The sequence below is a fragment of the Geotrypetes seraphini genome, chromosome 5 (assembly GCF_902459505.1).
Source record: "Geotrypetes seraphini chromosome 5, aGeoSer1.1, whole genome shotgun sequence".
Classification (NCBI taxonomy): domain Eukaryota; kingdom Metazoa; phylum Chordata; class Amphibia; order Gymnophiona; family Dermophiidae; genus Geotrypetes; species Geotrypetes seraphini.
In genome coordinates, this window is record NC_047088.1 from 152017075 (window position 1) to 152037355 (window position 20281).

At 42.9% G+C, this 20281-nt stretch overlaps 1 protein-coding gene across 5 annotated transcripts in view; it reads right to left on the bottom strand.

The window, feature by feature from the left end:
* Nucleotides 1-19689, bottom strand: part of KIAA2012 (KIAA2012 ortholog) — a 262432-nt gene extending 242743 nt beyond the window's left edge. For all 5 annotated transcript variants that reach the window (XM_033946967.1, XM_033946969.1, XM_033946966.1 and 2 more), the window contains exons 1-3: nucleotides 19334-19689; nucleotides 8183-8467; nucleotides 564-726 (exon numbers count right to left, since the gene is read on the bottom strand). In XM_033946967.1, coding sequence (XP_033802858.1) covers nucleotides 564-726; nucleotides 8183-8467; nucleotides 19334-19420 — 535 coding nt within the window. In that variant the 5' untranslated portion in view covers nucleotides 19421-19689. The remainder of the gene's footprint in view (nucleotides 1-563; nucleotides 727-8182; nucleotides 8468-19333) is intronic.
* Between the last annotated feature and the right edge of the window lie 592 nt (nucleotides 19690-20281).

Genomic DNA, 20281 nt, shown 5'->3' on the forward strand with positions numbered 1-20281 from the left:
ACAACTCAAAAACAAGAGGATACTCATAAATCTAACAAGTAGCACATTTAAACCAAATTTATTTATTTAATTTTCTATAACGTTCTCCCAGGGGAGCTCAGAACGGTTTACATGAATTTATTCAGGTGCTCAAGCATTTTTCCTATCTGTCATGGTGGATTCACAATCTATCTAATGTACCTGGGGCAATGGGGGGGATTAAGTGACTTGCCCAGGATCACAAAGAGCAGTATGGGTTTGAACCCACAACCTCAGGTTGCTGAAGCTGTAGCTTTAACCACTGCACCACATTCTCTGTAGGACAATTAAGTTGGAGCATCTGTTGCTAGAGGATGTGGTCAATGCCAGTAGCTTAGCTGGATTTAAAAATGGACAAATCAGTTATTAGATGGGGAGTGTAAGGGAATGGATTCCCACAATAGATAGTTTCAAGTACCCTAGACTAGACACTCTTGGTGACAGTAGATCCTCAGTCTGAGCCAATGTGACATTTTTTGAGCTGTTATGTACTTAGGTTTAAAGTTCATCCCATTTGCAATATTCCAACTGCCTTTGTCACTAACCTGCACGTTGGAGCTTGTTTACAGTACCGGGGTCCCAGGCCTGTGAGAGACAGGTCAAGTAGCGCTTGGCAGAGTAGCCAGGCCGGATCTGCCGCTGACTGTGTCTGTCCTGTTCACATAGAAAACGGAAGTATGGCTGCCACCGCAACGCACTCTGACCCTTCTAGAGGAGGAAACATAGAACCGTGTCAGCGGATTCTGTGATGTCACTTACAGCAACAGAGATTATACTTAAACAGTCAAGTTCAATGCCTCACTGAAAATGTTAGCTAGGTTAAAACTTCCTCACAGATGTATGAATGAAATCAGGATTTAGGCTCTGAAGGGGGGGGGGGGGAGTTATCCAGCAAAATCTTAGTGGTATACTAGCTAGTTTGATTTGAGCAGATTTTCAGTTCACTGTCTTAGTTATTTCAGGAGCCCTAATAAGTTGTGGTTGAAAATCAGCACAAATCTATTCTGCAATTATACCATCATCTAAGTCTTTATACCAGTTAGCCACCTCCTCTCAGAACCCAAACCCTGTGCTCCTTAGAAACATAGAAATTTGATGGCAGGTAACATCCGCAGTAACCATTATCTCTTCCTCTCTCTAAGAGTTCCCATGTACCTATCCCACGCTTTCTTAAATTCAGACACAGTCTCTGTCTCCACCACCTCTTCCGGGAGACTGCTCCATGCATCTACCATCCTTTCTGTAAAAAAAGTATTTCCTTAGATTACTCTGGAGCCTATCACCTCTTAACTTCATCCTATGCCCTCTCATTCCAGAGCTTCCTTTCAAATGAAAGAGGCTCGACTTATGCGCATTTACACCATGTAGGTATTTAAACTTCTGTATCATATCTCCCCTCTCCCACCTTTCCTCCAAAGTATAGTTACTGAGATCTTTAAGTCTGTCTCCATACATCTTATGATGAAGACCACGCACCTCTGGACTGACTCCTTCCTTTTTATATCTTTTTGAAGGTGCAGTCTCCAGAATTGTACACAATATTCTAAATGAGGCCTCACCAGAGTCTTATACAGGAGCATCAATATCTCCTTTTTCCTACTGGTCATATCTCTTCCTATGCACCCTAGAATCCTTCTAGCTCCTTACCTTCTTTTCCTCCTACCCTATCCACATAGCCTTTTCCTACCTGATCTCCCTCCTGCCCTATCCACCATGGCCTTTTTCTCCCTCATATCTATACCTAGTCCCTCATCTCTCACCTCTCATCATATTTGGCTGGCACATGGCCAGTGGCAGTCAAGATTTACAGGCTATGGATATATCAGAGAGAATCGTTGTGAGGCCTGTACACTAGTGCATGACCATAGGTCAATTGGTAACCCTGCTCCATCCTCTCACTTGGGTTCTTGTTATCTAAGAACATAAGAACATAAGAAGTTGCCCCCGCTGAGTCAGACCAGAGGTCCATCTTGCTCAGCGGTCCGCTCCCGCGGCGGCCAATCAGGCCTAGTGCCTGAACAGTGGTCCCTGATTAATTTTGTAATTTACCTCTAATCCCATCCCTATAATCTACCTCTACTCTTATCTGTACCCCTCAATCCCTTTGTCTTCCAAGTACCTATCCAAAGCTTCTTTGAACCTCTGTAGCGTGCTCCTGTTTATCACATCCTCTGGTAGTGCTTTCCATGTATCCACCACCCTCTGTGTGAAAAAGAACTTCCTGGAGTTTGTTCTAAACCTCTCCCCTTTCAATTTCTCTGAGTGCCCCCTTGTACTTATTGATCCCCTTAATTTGAAAAATCTGTCCCTGTCTATTTTTTCTATGCCTTCATGATCTTGAAGGTTTCTATCATGTTTCCTCTAAGTCTCCGCTTTTCCAGGGAGAAAAGCCCTAGCTTTTTCAATCTGTCAGTATATGAGAGGTCCTTCATGCCCTTTATTAGCTTAGTTGCTCTTCTCTGGACCCTCTCAAGTACCTCCATGTCTTTCTTGAGGTACGGCGACCAGAACTGAACACAGTACTCCAGGTGCGGGTGCACCATAGCACGATACAGTGGCAGGATGACTTCCTTTGTCCTGGTCGTGATACCCTTCTTAATGATACCCAACATTCTGTTTGCTTTCCTTGAGGCCGTGGCACACTGCGCCGACGCCTTCAATGTTGTGTCTACCATCACTCACAGGTCTCTTTCAAGGTCGTTCACCCCTAGCGCTGATCCCCCCATTTTGTAAGTGAACATCAGGTTTTTTTTCCCTATATGCATGACCTTGCATTTCCCTATGTTGAAACTCATTTGCCACTTTTTGGCCCATTTTTCCAGTGTTGTCAGATCTTTTTGGAGATCTTCGCAGTCCTCCATGTTATTGACCTTGCGATATAGTTTGGTGTCATCCGCAAATTTAATAACCTCACATTTTGTTCCTGCCTCCAGGTCGTTAATGAATATATTGAATAGGAACGGTCCCAGCACCGACCCCTGTGGAACTCCGCTCGTGACCCATTGCCAGTCTGAGTAATGTCCCTGTCCTAGGGGACCCCCAGCCAGTCGGGTTTTCAAGATATCCCTAATGAATATGCATAAGGCATATTTGCATGCCTGTCTCCTCCATTATATGCAAATCTCTCTCATGCATATGCATTAGGGATATCTTGAAAACCCGACTGGCTGGGGGTCCTCTAGGACAGGGTTGAGAACCACTGATTTAAGAAATAAAAGGAGAGTAGGGCCTGTGGGTATGAGTTGGTAGGCTGCAGTCCTGTTTGTCCCCTCCCTTCCATTCCCTAATGCTGGTCTTGGGGGATTTCAGGCTTATGCTACTGTTCTGTTGCCAATGTTGAGTCCTGGCCATGTCAGTGCCTTTAACACAGGCTAGCCAGCCATGTCTGCAGTTCACTGACCTACTGTGCAGAATTTGTCATGTTAATGCTATATAATTCAAACCCTGCATGGTAGGATAATTTTATTTGCAGTCATCATTTTCCAGAATACACTTCAAATACATTGCAAGGGGGGTCCAGGACAACTGACCGTGGCCAAGTGAACGCAGCCAATTTAACTTTTCAAAATAAAAAAACAAAATATGTTAATAAAATGTTTTTTTAATATGTCTATTACGTTATTTTAACTTTTAAAAATATCTTTGCAGCGAGTTGGCCACATTTACATGTCCCACGTTTAATTGGCTACAGTCAGGTGACTACAATCAGTTGGCCTCATTCAGCAGCAGTCAGGTGACCGCGGTCGTTGTCCCGTTCCCACAAGGGGAACCGTAAGTAGGTCTTCTTTGCTGTCTAAAATGTTTCCATTTTAGTTGTGTAAGGGGTGCACAAGTTCACTCCTCAAGAGCTTCAAATAGGTCAGGTTTTCAAGATATCCCAAATGAATATGCATGAAGCAGATTTGCAAGCCTACTGTCTCCTTTGTATGTAAATCTCTCTCATGTAAATCTCTCTCAGGGTTTCCGCAGCTGGCCTCATGCTTGTTGCAGGTTTCCGGGTCTCGCTGCGTCTTGTTAGTTAGAACCGACGTTTCAGCCATCATGCTGTGGCTTTCATCAGGATATGCTGTGAGGTCTGCAGCTTCACAGGAAGAACATCTTTAAACTCACCAGAGACTGTTCTATTCTATGGGGAAAAGAGAACAACTGATTTTCCCACCAAAATTCAAATTTCTGACCAATGGACTTTCCTGCCTCATTCACTTCAAGCCCCAGCCACTGGAGTAGCGAGGGTCAGAGGTGTCTGGGGTGGTGTCCCTAAATCCCAAGAAAACTGCTAACTCCTCTTCTCTCTCTTCAGATATAAAATTCACTTTGGTGTCTAGTTGGAGCATCTCTGAGATAAAGGAACACTCTAACCCTCCTGGACACCTTATCAAATGAGCCTCCTATTGACTTGCTCCAAAAGGCAACTGGAAAAATATTTTCTTCAAGAGAAAAAGGATGAGCTTTCTCTATTTTCCTCGTTGGACAATTGAGAGCACAGCCACCTTGACTGCCTCTCACTACTTCCCCCAGTTGATAACCCCTCAGTCCCCCTTCTATAACTCTGCCAGATCTCTAGGAAGTAGGCAGTAGTGCTGCCTGATTCAGGAAAAACTTTTAGATTTGATTCAATTCAGCCTATTGAATCGATTTTTCGATTCGATTCAATTTTCCTACCTAATTGGGTGTTTTTTTCCAAACATCCTAGTGGGTTTATTTTATAGCCTCTTCACCCACTCCACCCCCATTGCCCTCTCCTACCCACACTGGCGCTTTGGTGTATACAAAATAAACAAACAAAAAAGACTTTTCCTCTTTCTGTTAAATCCTAGCTCACGTTCGCAGTCTAATACCACCTGCTCTGGCAGGATACAAATTTCAAATCTTACACACTGTAATCACAAAACAGAAAATAAAATTATTTTTTCTACCTTTTGTTATCTGGTCATTATTCAAATCATGTTGGTCCCAGGCTCTGTGACAAACGTCTTCTGATAACTCACTTGCCAAGGTCTCTTGCCCATTTGTCGTTTTCTTCTTTCTCCATGCTAACCATCAATCTTCCATCTCTGTCCTCCCCTTCCATTTCCCTTCCTTCCCCCGGAGGTCTGGCATCTTTCCTTTTTTTCGTCTCTATTCCCGTAGCTGCAGCGATGGACCCCACCATCCCCAGATCCACCATCTCTCCTTTTATCAACTATCCTTTCATCCAGCATCTCTCCCTCCTTCCCCACCACCCCAGGATCCACCAGTTCTCCCTTTCTTTTCCCAACTATTCTCCTTTCCAGTATCTCTATCCCCCCCCCCCTCTACACCATCCTTTGTGTCCAACTTCTCTCTCTTTCTGCTAGGAATGATTATGAAGGGGATCGTGAACAGATCGTAGAAGGTTATGCCGCTGTACCAGGCCATGGTATGCCCTCACCTGGGATACTGCGTCCAGCACTGGTCACCGTACATGAATAAGGACACAGTACTACTTGAAAAGGTCCAGAGAAGAGCGACTAAAATGGTTAAGAGGCTGGAGGAGTTGCCGTACAGTGAGAGATTAGAGAAACTGGGCCTCTTCTCCCTTGAAAAGAGGAGACTGAGAGGTTTCATGATCAAAACATTCATGATACTGAAGGGAATAGACTTAGTAGATAAAGACAGGTTGTTCACCCTCTCCAAGGAAGGGAGAACGAGAGGGCATTCTCTAAAGTTGAAAGGGGATAGATTCCGTACGAACGTAAGGATGTTCTTCTTCACCCAGAGAGTGGTAGAAAACTGGAACGCTCTTCCGGAGTCTGTCGTAGGGTAAAACACCCTCCAGGGATTCAAGACATAGTTGGACAAGTTCCTGCTCAACTGGAAAGTATACAGGTGAGGCTGGGCTCATTTAGAGCACTGGTCTTTGACCTAGGGGCCGCCGCGTGAGTGGACTGCTGGGCACGGTGGATCACTGGTCTGACCCAGCAGCGGCAATTCTTATGCTCTTATGTTCCTTAGCCCTCAGTCTCTTCATTTTTTCTTCCTTCTCCTTTTCTATTTTAGTTTTCTCTTCTTTCTTTGTCTCGTTCCTTCAGATGAATGTTTTAATATTTTTTTTTATTTTCCCTTCTTCTCTTTAGTTTCTTTTTCCTTGACTCCTCTGCCTATTTACATTATGCCTTTCCCCCACCCACCCATTCTTTCTTCATTCCTCATCTCCACAACTGGATTCCTATCTGCAAACCTAATCTCACCCCCAGCCCCATTTCTTTTCTTGTCTCCCATCCTCTGTTCTCATTGCCTCCCCATCTAGATCCTTTCTTCTTCTCCTTCCATCCAGTACCTGACCTGTCTCCTTCCTGGCTCAATTCCTTATTCTCTCTGACTTTCTTTACCATTTCTTTTTTTTCAGCTTCTATATCTCTTCCCTTTATTCCCTTCTTTTCTCATATGTTTCAGATCTCCCATCCCGTGAACTCCATTTTCCTCTCCTCTCCATTTATTTGTTTAGTTTGTCTCTCTTTTCCTCCAATATCCTCTCCTATTCCACCTAGGTTTATGTTTATTAAATTTTATAGCCCACTATATTCTAGAATCACAATGGGTTACAACCAAACATACATAATAAAATGCAATATAACACAAACCATGCAGACATAAAAGCAATACAAGAGTATTCGTAACATGTCTATATATCCTTTTGCCTAATTCTATAACATAGGGTAAGAACATATATACAGATAAGTCTTAAATCTCTTCCTAATTTCTGCATCCCTACATTTTCTCCTTTTTCACCTTTCCACATTTCATTTCTCTTGCCTCCACCAATTCTCCATTTCTTTCTCTTTACCCATTTGCCCTCAGCATTTCTCCCTTCCTCAGTATTTGCTCTTATGTCTTTCCCCTGTTCCCCCTCTAAGCATTTGCCCCCATTGCATCCCCCTCTTCCCCAGTATCTGCCCTTCTGTCTTTCTCCCCTTCTTCCTCAGGAATTGCCCTACCTTTGTCTCTCCCTCCCTACCAAGCATCTTTCCCTGTTTTCCCTTTCATCCTCTTTCTCAACATCACTGCAATCTCTTCTCCAGCATATGCCTCAACTCACTCTTCTAAGCATCTGCATCATGCATAGTCCTACCTTCAATCGTATCTCCTACCCTTCCTATACCCAGCATATTTGCACTGTTTTCCCAAACCATGCTCTCATGCCTTCCCTCAGTATTTAATCTGTTGTGCCATGTGGGTTGTTTCAGTACTTACCCTGGAGAGAGAGAACAGAAGAAATACAAGGTCTGACAATTAAGTTCATGAGTTTGCCACCGTCCGCTTACGTTGGCAGCACTGTACAAACAGCTCATTCAGGTTTCATAACCTTGGTATATCAGTGTCTCACAGCTGTGTTCGTGTCGACATGTGGTGGTGTCTTTCTGAGTGGCGTTCATTATTGTTGCATGCCTTTATGTGTGCCATTGTGAGAACGTCAGAGCTTGAATTAGATCAATGAACAAACATTACATTTCTTGTTAAACTTGGCAAGAGTGAAAGTGAAATCAGGGACATATTAGTCCAAGTTTATGGGGATAATGCCATGAAGAAAACTTTCTGAGGGGAGAGAAAGCATCACTGATGGAGAGATCAGGGTGGCCAGTAACGAGCAGAACTGACAAAAACATTGCGAAAATTGATCAAATTGAGTGTCAAAATCATCGGAGAAACAGACAAATCTTAACTGAAAATCTTGGCATGAGAAAAGTGTGTGCATAAATGGACCCTCATGGCTCTTGCATCACGACCATGCACCAGCTTACAAGGCACCGTCTGTGAGGGAGTTTTTAGCCAGTAAACAAATAACTGTATTGGAACACCCTCCCTACTCACCTGATCTGGCACCCAATGACTTTTTTCTTTACCTGAAGATAAAGGAAATATTTAAAGGAAGATATTTTGATGGCATTCAGGATATCAAAGGTAATATGATGACAGCTCAGATGGCCATTCCAGAAAAAGAGTTCTAAAATTGCTTTGAAGGGTGGACAACGTGCTAGCACTGAAGGTGACCATAGTGATATTCAGCAATGAGGTATGTAGCACCTTTTCTAGAATGAGTTCGTGAACTTAATTGTCAGATATCATATACTGGACATAATTCAGGATAAAAGTTGGAAAAGATTTGAAAAGCACTTAAAAAATTATAAAACAAGAGTCATTTCACCTGTTTTCTTCCATATGCTAAGATGGCTCCAGTCAAATCCCTGAGTGTGTGCAGCTCAATCTCAACTTTTTTCCTCCTGTATTTATGGCCATGCCGAACCTGCCTGCCTCCTGTTAGCTGCCATGCTGGCAGTGCCAAGTCCTCAGAATAGAGCACCAGAGCACCCCGTTTGGTGCTGTAGGTCTTGGGAGGAGAAAGATTCCAGTAGCCTTGGGCCGTTTTCTTCTCATTGTAGGATTTGCTGATGTCATAAAGGTCTTCTCCTGCTTTCCAGTTCAAATAATCCTTCAGTGTTTAAAAGAAAGCAAATGTGAAAGGTCTTTAGAAAATCATTTTACGTAGTCTAGCAGTCTACTATATATAAGTTACTATATAAGTCACTGATACCGCATTGCTTGGCAGCATAATGAAAAATACATGTTTTATGGATAGATTGCAATCAACATTTGAGTTCAAGATAATCAGAGATTACAAGGGCATTGAGATTTTAAGGGCTAAATGGTATATTAATAGGTTGCAATGATATGGTTATGACATGGTTAGGTGATATTCATAGCTAAGATTACATAAAATCAAAGGTTTGGACACAAAGGGCTCCTTTTACTATGCTGCGTTAGCATTTTTAGTGCATGCAGCATTTTAGCGCGTGCTAAACCCATGCTACGCGGCTAGAACTAACGCCAGCTCAATGCTGGTGTTAGCGTCTAGAGCATGTGGCAATTTAGGGTGGGCTATTCTGTGCATTAATGCCCTAACGCAGCTTAGTAAAAGGAGCCCATTTGATATGATACTATCCCTGCTATATGATGAATGGATTTATTTTATTTATTTATTTCTCCAAATTTCCATACTACCTGTACAATTCTAGATGGATTACAGTAAAACATACAGTACACATCATCAAAACGTACAGTGAGAGATTGGAGAAACTGGGCCTCTTCTCCTTTGAAAAGAGAAGACTGAGAGGAGACATGATCGAAACATTCAAAATACTGAAGGGAATAGACTTAGTAGATAAAGACAGATTGTTCACACTCTCCAAGGGAGGGAGAACGAGAGGGCACTCTCTAAAGTTGAAAGGGGATAGATTCCATACGAACGTAAGGAAGTTCTTTTTCACCCAGAGAGTGGTGGAGAGTTGGAACGCTCTTCCGGGGTCTGTTGTAGGGGAAAACATCCTCCAGGGTTTCAAGACTAAGCTGGACAAGTTCCTGCTAAACCGGGACGTACACAGGTGAGGCTGGACTCATTTTAGAGCACTGGCCTTTGACCTGGGGGCCGCCGTGTGAGTGTACTGCTGGGCACGATGAGCCACTGGTCTGACCCAGCAGCGGCAATTTTTATGTTCTTATCATCAAATAAAAATAAACTAATACAAGATCATGTAAAATATAATATAAAAACAAACACATCAAACTAAGGCAAATCAATTATAACATATAACAATGAAAGTAGGGAAAAAAGGATATAAACTGGTCATCCATCACAAGATAAAAAGGTGCCCACCTGTAGCTTATGTGATAGGGCTAAAAATGGTTGAAGCAATAATGTAAAAAAACTTTCAGAAGAAGATAACGTCCCAAGGGCCAACTCAAGGGATAGTGACAACCTAAGTTAACTTGCTTTGGTAGCTCCCTCCATTCCATCATGTCATTTCCATCACTCCATCTCTCTTTGGGCCAGCATCTCTCTCCTCTTTCCTTGTCCTCTATCCCCCATCCCATATGTCCAGCACTCCTCTCTTTCACTTCTCTGTGGAACTGTAAACTTTACATCTGTAACTAACAGCAACAGCAGCACCATGACAGGCTCCTTTTGGCCAGTGCCTGGGTTATCCCTCTGCTACATCTCAGCCACAGGAAATTGCATCAACGGAGGCTGGAAAGAGGCGAGGTAGCAGTGCCAGACCCGTGTCTGTGTGTGTGTGGGGGGGGGGGGGGGGGAGGGGGGGAGGGGAAGGTAGGAGAGAAACTGAACTAGTTGGGAGAAGAAAATGTTTAATCTGTAGACCAGGTGAGCTCAGAGGCTGGATATTTTGGTGCTCTTAATCACTGGTGCCCTGGGCCAGAGCCTCACCTGCTCCAATGGTTAAGCTGGTCCTGAAGATCCCTCACATAGCAACAAACCATAGTAAACGTCCTGGGATCCATTGCAAAAGGAGATAAAATGCAGATACTATGAAAAAGAGGACTAAAGTGAAGGTAACGTGCTATCACAAACCCTGTATTTGATTACAGAGGATGCAAAGAGAGCAAACCAACAAAGAGGAGAAATATCAAAGGAAAAACTGCAAAACATAATTTGTTCAACAAGCAATCTTATTTGTATAAATTTTTAAAAAGCACCTAAGGACTTTCAAAACAGCTGATCCATAGGCACTGGAACGCTTTCTTGTTTGGGGGGGGGGGGGGCTCCAAAGCTCCACGCAGACCCCACTCTATAATAATGATAGTATTAATTGTAATACAACTTTTTCCATTCATTTTTCATATATACACACACAATATACTCATTAACAACACATAACACTGGTCAACAAAAAAAAAAGTGTTTCTTTGCTACTGAGAACTTAAGACGTGTTCTTTGTTAATTTAATGATGCTGATTTCAGATCTGTAATTGAAATTCAGCTAGCACGTCAGGTTTCTAAGATACACGTTACTGATTTTTTTAGACAGTTCTCCATATCGGCAATATTGCGAGTATGAACTGTATCCCACCAACTTTTGTTAAGGAGTTTACTCTGAAAACAAACACAAAGACAATAAGGAAACATGTTACAGCATATTTTTGCACCTCTCTTAACTCACACCAAAGTGATGTCAGCATGTTCAGAAATGTTTGAGGCGCATGCTTTTACGTTTGTACTGTACATTTGCCTCTCTTTGCAAAAACCAACAATGGTCTCCCATCATACTGGGATTGAACTTTCGCTGATATCTGCTTTTTATCACCTTGATATCTTGATGAAATCTTTCCCCATGCTCATCGCCGACATTACCAAGATTGGGTGGAAAGAAGTCGAGGTAAAACTGTAAGAAGTGCATTTTAAGTGACATTCTGGCATCCGTCAGCTGATATGCTGTCAGCATGTTCTCCACAAGCTCAGCATAATTCTTTGATCTGTGATTACCAAGAAAATTCTGAACAACCAGCACAAATGCTTCACATGCTGCTGATTCAGCTGGGTTCAGCTTCTGTTTGAACGCATCATCAAGGATCAGTTCACGGATTTTGGATCCAACAAAAACACCTTCTTTGATTTTGGCTTCACTTTTCTCGAAACTAAATGTACTTCTTAGGTGCTGAAACGCATCACCATTTCTGTCCATCGCCTTGACAAAATTTTTCAGCAGACCCAGTTTTATGTGAAGTACTGGAAGATAGATTTTCTCACGATGTACTAACGGCAGGTGCTTCACATTGTATCTGCCAGGTACGGATTCATCTCAGTTTCGCCATTTTTTCTGCTTGTAGTGGTTGGCATCATCATGACTGTTCCAAAGACACAAGAAGCACATGTATTTGGTGTACCCCAGTTGTAGACCCAGAAGGAGTGACACAACTTTGAGATCACCACAGAGATTCCACTGGTGATCTGCATAGCATGTGGGTTTTAAAAGTGTCTCTATCGACTCGTACGTTTCCTTCAACCTAACTGCATGAGCAGCAGGAACAGATTCTGGTTTACATTGAGTAAAAGTACCGCTTTAAGGCTTGCTTTGCTTGAATCAATGAATAATCTCCATTCGTCAAAAACATGTTCATATCCCAGTTCACACATTAGACCATTAACATCAGTACAGAAACAAATGTTTCCTTCCATTTGGTAAAAGAAAGCCAGGATGGTGTGACGATCACGGAAAAAAAGATATTTTGGTGTCCTGCCTTAAAAGATTCTATTGTTTCAACCTTGAACCCAACAATTCTGCTTTCTCCTTTGGCAGTGACAAGTCTCTAACCAGATCATTAAGATCTTCTTGAGTTAGCAGTTGAGGTTGTTTTTCATCCACTTCAGGTTCATACAACTCCTCCACAGCAATAGAGGCACATTCTTCATCTGAACTTTCGGCACATTGTGCTGCAGATGTGGAAGGAGGAATTGGAACTGGATTCTCTGAGTCATGAGGAACGGGTTTAATTGCTGATAGCAATCAGGATACACGATTTTTGATTTATTCATCTTTGTGAATCCAGCATTTTTTGTCATGCAAAAATAACAGATGATTTGTTGGTTCACGCCACACCATGGGTACAGCGAAAAGCATCTTCTTCCGTTTCCCATTCAGCCACTGTGTTAATCTGGAATAGCAGACAGTGCAGCACACATGAGGTGCCCACGCTTTATCTTGGTCGCCAACTTTACTGCCAAAATAATATTGTATGCACCTTGAAGTCTACTGGACAGATTCTTTCGCTGATCTTGTGCTGTAAATTGTCTGCAGACATAACACATCTAAGATAATAATACCCTTAACGTACATGCGCACTTCAATTTTTGTGGCTCCGTGCGTCCATCGCTCTGTGGTCGGCAGAGAAATGCTGCAAAGTGTGTCACATGTGCGGTGCGTGCACACATTGGGAGCCAACATCGGGAAGAGAAGGAGGCGGCAGCGGCGACCGAGCTAAGGAGCTAGGGGAGGGAAGGCCACAACTACTGCCGCTCCGTGGTCGCACAGCCTTCTCCTCTGCCTCCACTCTCCCCTCTGGGTGAATTTCTGGGTGGAGGATGAGGATTTGTTGGAGGCTGGTGGCGCTGCCGCAGAGGGGGTGGGATGGGCTGGGGGGGGCGGTCAAAGGAAGGGGAGCGGGGTGCAGGCAGGGAATGGGAGAGAGGGAAGGAAAGAGACAGACAAGACAGCGGCCAAGGAGAGAGAGAGAGAAAAAGATAGAAAGACAGACAGCGGCCAAAGAGAGAGAGAGACAGAAAGACACAAAGGCAGCGGCCAAGGAAAGAGAGAGAGAAAGAGACAGAAAGGCACATAAACAGCGGCCAAGGAAAGAGAGAGAGAAAGAGACAGAAAGGCACATAAACAGCGGCCAAAGAAAGAGAGAGAGAAAGATAGAAACATATACAGACAGCAGCCAAGGAGAGAAAGAGATTGAAAGACAGACAGACACACAGACAGCGGCCAAGGAGATAGAAAGACAGACAGCGGCCAACGAGAGAGAGAGAAAGAGACAGAAAGGCACAAAAACAGTGGCCAAGGAGAAAGAGAGAGAAAGAGACAGAAACATACACAGACAGCGGCCAAAGAAAGAGAGAGAGAGAGAAAGAAAGAGACAAAGACAGACACACAGCGGCCAATGAGAGAGAGAAATAGACAGAAAGGCACATAAACAGCGGCCAAGGAGAAAGAGAGAGAAAAAGACAGAAACATACACAAACAGCAGCCAAGGAGAGAAAGAGATAGAAAGACAGACAGGCACACAGACAGTGGCCAAGGAGATAGAGAGACAGACAGCGGCCAATGAGAGAGAGAGAAAGAGACAGAAAGGCACATAAACAGTGGCCAAGGAGAAAGAGCGAGAAAGAGACAGAAACATACACAGACAGTGGCCAAGGAGAGAGAGAGAGAGAAAGAGACAGAAAGACAGACACACAGCGGCCAATGAGAGAGGAAAGAGACAGAAAGGCACATAAACAGCAGCCAAGGAGAAAGAGAGAGAAAGAGACAGAAACATACACAGAGAGCGGCCAAGGAGAGAGAGAGAGAAAGAAAGAGGCAGAAAGATAGACAGACACACAGCTGCCAATGAGAAAGAGACAGAAAGACAGACAGACACACAGACAGTGGCCAAGAAGAGAGACAGACAGACAGAGACCAAGGAGAGAGAGAGAGACAGAAAGACAGGCAGACAAAAGCCAAGGAGCGAGAGAGAAAGAGACAGAAAGACAGACACACACACAGAGCGACAGAGGGAGACACACAGAAAGACAGCGGCCAAGGAGAGAAGGAGAGACAAAAAGACAGGCAGACAGCGGCCAAGGAGAGAGAGAGAGACAGAAAGACACACAGATAGTGGTCAAGGAGAGACACAGAAAGAAAGACAGACAGACAGAGGCTAAAGAGAGAGAGAGAGAGACAGAAAGAAAGACATCGGCCAAGGAGAGAGAGAGACAAAGAAAGACAGACAGACACATCTATTCTAGCACTTGTTAATGTAATGGGCTTAAAGATTAGTAATAATTATAATATCTTAGACAAAAATAAACAAAATATACAAATTCACAGGTAGCAAAAGCAGCACTATCACTTTTTTAGTATAAACTTTCAAATTACTGATATATGTGATCGATGAGCTGTCCTAAAATGCAATATTGTGTTACAGAAACAGTACAATACCGACGCTTCACGGTAGCGTTATTGATGAAAATGATATAAACACAAACTGACGCATAACGTAAAAACAGGAAGTGATAGGTGAAAACTGTTTTCAGATTTAGAGTCGGCATGTATCCTTTATTAAGGTTCAGGTGACAGAACTCCAGTAGCAAAATGCTTAGCATCCTGTCCTTATCATTACAAACTCCCCCTTCAAACCTCTTGTATTTTTCAATCTCCAACCCCCTTCTCCTACTCCAGCTGTACCCCTCTCAAACTCCTTGTGGGGCTGATGCAGAAAGCTACCCATGTGGTTACTGCAGGTTGAATATAGGTTGTATGCGCTAAGTAATGCAGAGAGCAATTGTGCGTGGGTGTTAACTCACATGGAAAACCTGGCCACATATTGAATTAAAATGAATGCTAATGAGGGCATTGAGTATTCCATGGCAACAGAGAGAGGTAAATATGGGCTTTTGATGCACGGTTATCATGAGAATTTTTTCACCAGGTCCAAGACAGCATGCAGAGTTCAATGGAGAGGATTTCATTTTAGTTTTAAGATTTAACTGTCTGGCAGTTGCATGCATAAGTTACAGAATACCTGCATGTACTGTACACACCTAACTACTTAGTTAGGTACTTCCCATTTGTAGAACCAGGAAGTGATGTCAGAGGGAAGACTCAACTGGCGCGAAAAGGTGGTAGGAGACCCTGCTCACTGCTGGTGAAGACTAGAAGATTTGAAGAGATATGGGGATGGGGTGGGGAGTGCATTTAAGAGACTCTCCCATTGCTGGAGGGTGTGCAAAATGAGGCAATGCCAGGTTAGGGTTACCAGATTTTGCATCTGGAAAAAGAGGGCACATTGTCCTGCCTCATTCTGCCCCTGGGCCTGCCTCATTCCACCCCCCCCAAACCAAGCCCCATGGAAACCTCATCTCTTCGGGCCGAGTCTAGAGTGCATTTGCGCATGTCTAGATGCAATGTGATGTTGCATTCCAGACTCGACCCTGATCTCAACAGCTTTTAAAAACCTGGACAAAGTGCCGAGTTGTGAAAAGCCGTCCGGACGCCCTGACAGTCCTCTAAAACGAGGACATATCTGGGTAAATCCAGACGTCTGGTAACCCTATGCCAGGTGCCTCCACCCCAAGTGCAAACTTCCCTTGCTATGCCACTGCCTAGTGCTGAAAATCAGTACTGATTTGTAACCAAGAACTCTTAAAGCCTTATCTCTGTATTCTATTTACAAGTACTCGATGACTCCACATTGTGACTATTTCTCTGACTTTCTCCCTTTCTCTGATTACCTCTATAACCTGCCTACATGTATTCGACGACTTTCATTGTAACTATTTTGCTGATTGTCCAGCTCTCCTTATTGTAAACTGCCTCGAACTACTATGGCTTTGGCAGTATATAAGAATAAAATTATTATTATTATTATTATTATTATTAAGCTCCTCATTTTCCCCCACTCTTAATTTCACCCTTGAATTAGGAGCATCCATTTAGGAAATCGGTCCTAGTAAATTTTCAAAAGCGGCCAGCCTACATGCCTAACTCTCAAAGTCAAAAGCATATATCTTTTGAATGCTGGCTCAGAACAGACATTCCATACTCCAAGGAGCTTACAGTCTAATTAAGATGGACAGAGAAGGCAAAGAACAGAAACAATAAGAGTTCTTAGGGCCCGTTTACTAAAGTACTTTAGGTTTTGTACTTACTGCACATTAACTGCAAAGATTAACATGCATTAAGTGGAAAGATTGCATGACTACTTTTGGGGATGGATCCAGCATGCCCTCTGTAACTCTTGCACAGAAATTTTCAGTGGCGCATGATAACTGGATGCAATTAATGCGGACATATTTAACACCTCCAATTGAGGAGGTACTAAGTGACCCATGCTAAGTACTCAAATGACAGTGTGTAGCATGAACCCTGTTCTAACTGCTGTATGTTAATTCTTCTGTCCTCTTAATGCACTTAGGGCCAGTGCAGGATTAATTCTTCAAGGGCCCCTAGGCACACAAGTACACTGGGCCCCCGCCCCCCCTGCCCCACCACCATTTATTTACCTGTTTTCTTATTTACTTCTTTATTTCCACCTGTATTTCTTTTTTTATTTTAGAAGATCAAAACTGTGGTTTCTATCCAATTCTGCTTGTAGGAAGGTGTTTATTTTATAATGGCTGGGAAGACCCTGCTTGCAATTCACTGCACCCCTCCTAAACAACCATAGGACCTTGAGGTAGCAGCACTAACCTCAACCACCATTATGAAATATTTTGCTTTTGAAAGCAAGTGAAGCAAATAAAAATGTGATGTAAAAAAATAGAAACTTTGAGATTACCTTTTGGGGTGAAAAAATAATTTGCCAAAAGAGAATAAATCTTACAGTACCATAACAAAAACAAAAATGCCAACCTAGCTGCATAGGATGAGTTATGTAAATTATGTTAAGCCGTATCACACACTTTCTTCCTCTACAGAAAAAAATATATATATTCCAGCAGGGCAATAATATACATATGTAAAATTGTCGATAGAAACCTGTTTTATTTTCAAAGAGAACTGGTTTCTATCGACAATTTTACATATGTATACTTAAAGACCACATAGAAGCATAGCAGATGGAAACAGGAAAAAAAAATCCCTAGCCAAATAACCCATCCAATATGCTAAAATTTCTATATGAACATAACTTTCAAGTAAATATAGCTTTCTGGGCACACACAAATTTAGTTCATCTTGGATTTTCTACATTATTTTAAATAGCATGATTTTTAAACCTACTGGAGCATCCATCATACACACTTCTAGAACAGAGAAGGAAGTACCCAGAACAATACCAAAATAATGCTTCAGGGTGGACACAGAATCTCCCTCACCTTAATTTAACAATCACCCCGATCAGGGGTAGAGATGTAGTCAGAAAAGCTTGAATGGGCCAAAGTATTTTGGGGGGAGGGACCATTCATATAGGTGCCTAACACTTTAAACTCTTCTCAGTCTCCCGAGTCTAATAGTTTTATGGCAGAATAAATACATCATTCCTCCATCAATAAAGTTTGGCTCCCGCACCCTTACGGCTCAAAAGACCTACCAATGTCAGCAATGCGGCCGGCTCTGCTCCAGGAAGGTCCCGCGATGACTGTGTCTGCCGGCTCTGCTCCGGAAGAAGTAAGTGATGTCGGAGGGGAATGGACCAGCAGATGCAGTCATCGCGGGACCTTCCTGAAGCAAAGCCAGCATTGATGCCAGGGTGGGGGTGGGGGTGGGGGCGGCGGAGGGGGCACGCGTTGCCGTTTATTTAAAAAAAAATTGAGGCAAGGTGAGTCGTCTGTTCAGCAGGCCCCCCTGACAATTTCAGACCCTAGGCTCATGCCTACTGGGCCTACCCATTAATCTGGCCCTGCTTAGGGCTAGATTCACTACAGATAACGACTCAAACACTTTTGGCCGATTTTCCAACAGCGATTAATTCACTATCAATTTGCATGGAAATGATTTGCTCGCAAACCCACCGACTTAATCGCTCAGTGAGTGATTGACACATGTGCAGAGCCCTAACATTAGTGACAGGGGAAGCAGCCTCCTGTCACTGCTGTCAGGGCTTCTGCTTTTTTTTTAATGGAACAAATGACTTAAACACACACCATCTGTTCCATTAAAAAGCCCCCCCGCGCTAGCACCCCCAAGCCACCGTCGTCCCCCCCCGAATCTCAAATAGATGGCAGGAGGCAGGCCCACTCCCTCCAGCCAGGAAAACCTCCCCACCTGAAGGAAAAGGCAGGAGGGATGCCCACTCCCTCCTGCCCGGAAAGACCTCCCCCCTCCTTCCCTTCTCTCCGAAGAAAAAGACAGGAGAGATGCCCACTCCCTCCTGCCACCAGAGGACCCCTCCCCCTCCAGGGACCCATGTCCTGTACCTTATTTATTTATTTATTTATTTAGCCCGTCCTCCCAAAGGAGCCCAGAATGGGTTACAAGAGTACATTCATAGTATATGCAGGACAAACTTTGGTGGGAAAAACAAACTTGGCGTACATAGAAGTATAAATTTCAACTTTTGCAGTATAGTCATAACATACAGATTTGGAAATGTAGACTTAGTGGACATAGGGTGTTTTAAAATTGGAGCATTTTCCAAAAAGACATAGCCTGTGGTGGTTTAAATTACATCATTTTCCGTATGGACATAGCCTAACATAAGGTAAAATAGCTTTGTAGGTTTGTGCATCATTGAAGTATGGTGGGTTTTTGGTCTGGTGGTCCGACGTAAGGTACTAAAAACATCTCCTGCTCCTCCTTCTCTTCGTGATGCACGGAGAGGGGCCTAAGGTCCTAATTGGCTCAGACGCCTCGGGCTTCAGAAATGCCTTAGAGCCAATTAGGGGATTTCCTTTGGACTTTAGTGAATCTAGCCCTTAATGCGTGAATCAGTGTGTGGTAACTGCTAAATCAACATGAGACCAGTGGACATCCTTATGTCGTAATTTGTGTGTTAATTGCCTCACACTCTTTAGTAAAAGGATCTCCTTGAGTTATAACAGGGACTGGGAAGAATTAAACCAGGTAAGTTATTGGTAGGATTCATTGAGGAAGGTGCTGAAATTCCACAAGGTGCTGAAATTCCACAAATAGAATACAGTGCCTGGAAAAAGAAAAAAGATTTATTCCACATATCTGTGCCCATAATGGGAGACTGAGGCCCAATCAAGAGAACAAGAACTAATGACTATGCCTCCTTCCCATGGGAAAAAATAAGTCATATTTTGGTTTTCCTGTATTGAATTTTCTAAGTAAATGAAACTCACCTCTGGTTCAAAATGCACTTCTAGCTTCTCGTGGAAGTTTTTGACCACCAGCCCACTCCCACGGCTCAGCAGTGAAAGATTGGTCATCACATTTCAGCCCAGGACCTCCTCTGCAAACTAGCACAATTGTCCTTAAACAAATGGAATGGCAATATAGCTTTCTCTCTCTCTAAATCAGTGTCTTAAGAATCAGAGCTCAGCATAGCCGAAAATGTATGCATTCTAGAAAAAAAAAAAAAAAAAACCTGACCAAAATATTGGAATCTAAAATCTTTAGTTCCTAGAAGAATCTCTTGTTCGTCTCTTGCTTGCTCTTTCTTCAGTTTAGGGTGCTGGATTTCAAGATTTAGAAAACGCCACCGTCCACACTATTGTGATCAGCTGTTGTTTCTCTGTTGCCATAGTAGCAATGAGAAATGAAGGTCCTTAAAGTTCAGAGAAAGAGAAAGTGAGAGGATACTGGTAGAAACAGGCTCAGATTTCAAGATCAGAATGTCTTGCAGTAGACTAACTCCTCCTCCCTATAGAACTGAAGAGATTACCCTTTTCACCCTACATGTCCTAGATTTTTTTTTTTTAAGCAAAAGTCTGTTAGCTGGAGTTTCTCATAGCCTAATATAATATTTACCTTGTGTGTCTTTCAACATAAATGTAGTTTTACAAAATTTATTTTAAACCAAAAGAATTCTAATTTAAGGTGCATAGTGTTGCTTTGTAGCGCTAGACTAGTGGTATACCAACCAGTCATATTTTCAGGATATGTCTAATCATTATGCATGCATCATTATATGCATCCTTTGCATATAATGAATATAGCATGCACACATATATGTATGTGTATATGAATATGGGGGCTCATTTTCAAAAGAGAAAAACATCCCCCCAATAAATGGCATTAAGGGCTCCTTTTACTAAGCTGCAATAGTGTTTTTAGTGTGCACTAAACCC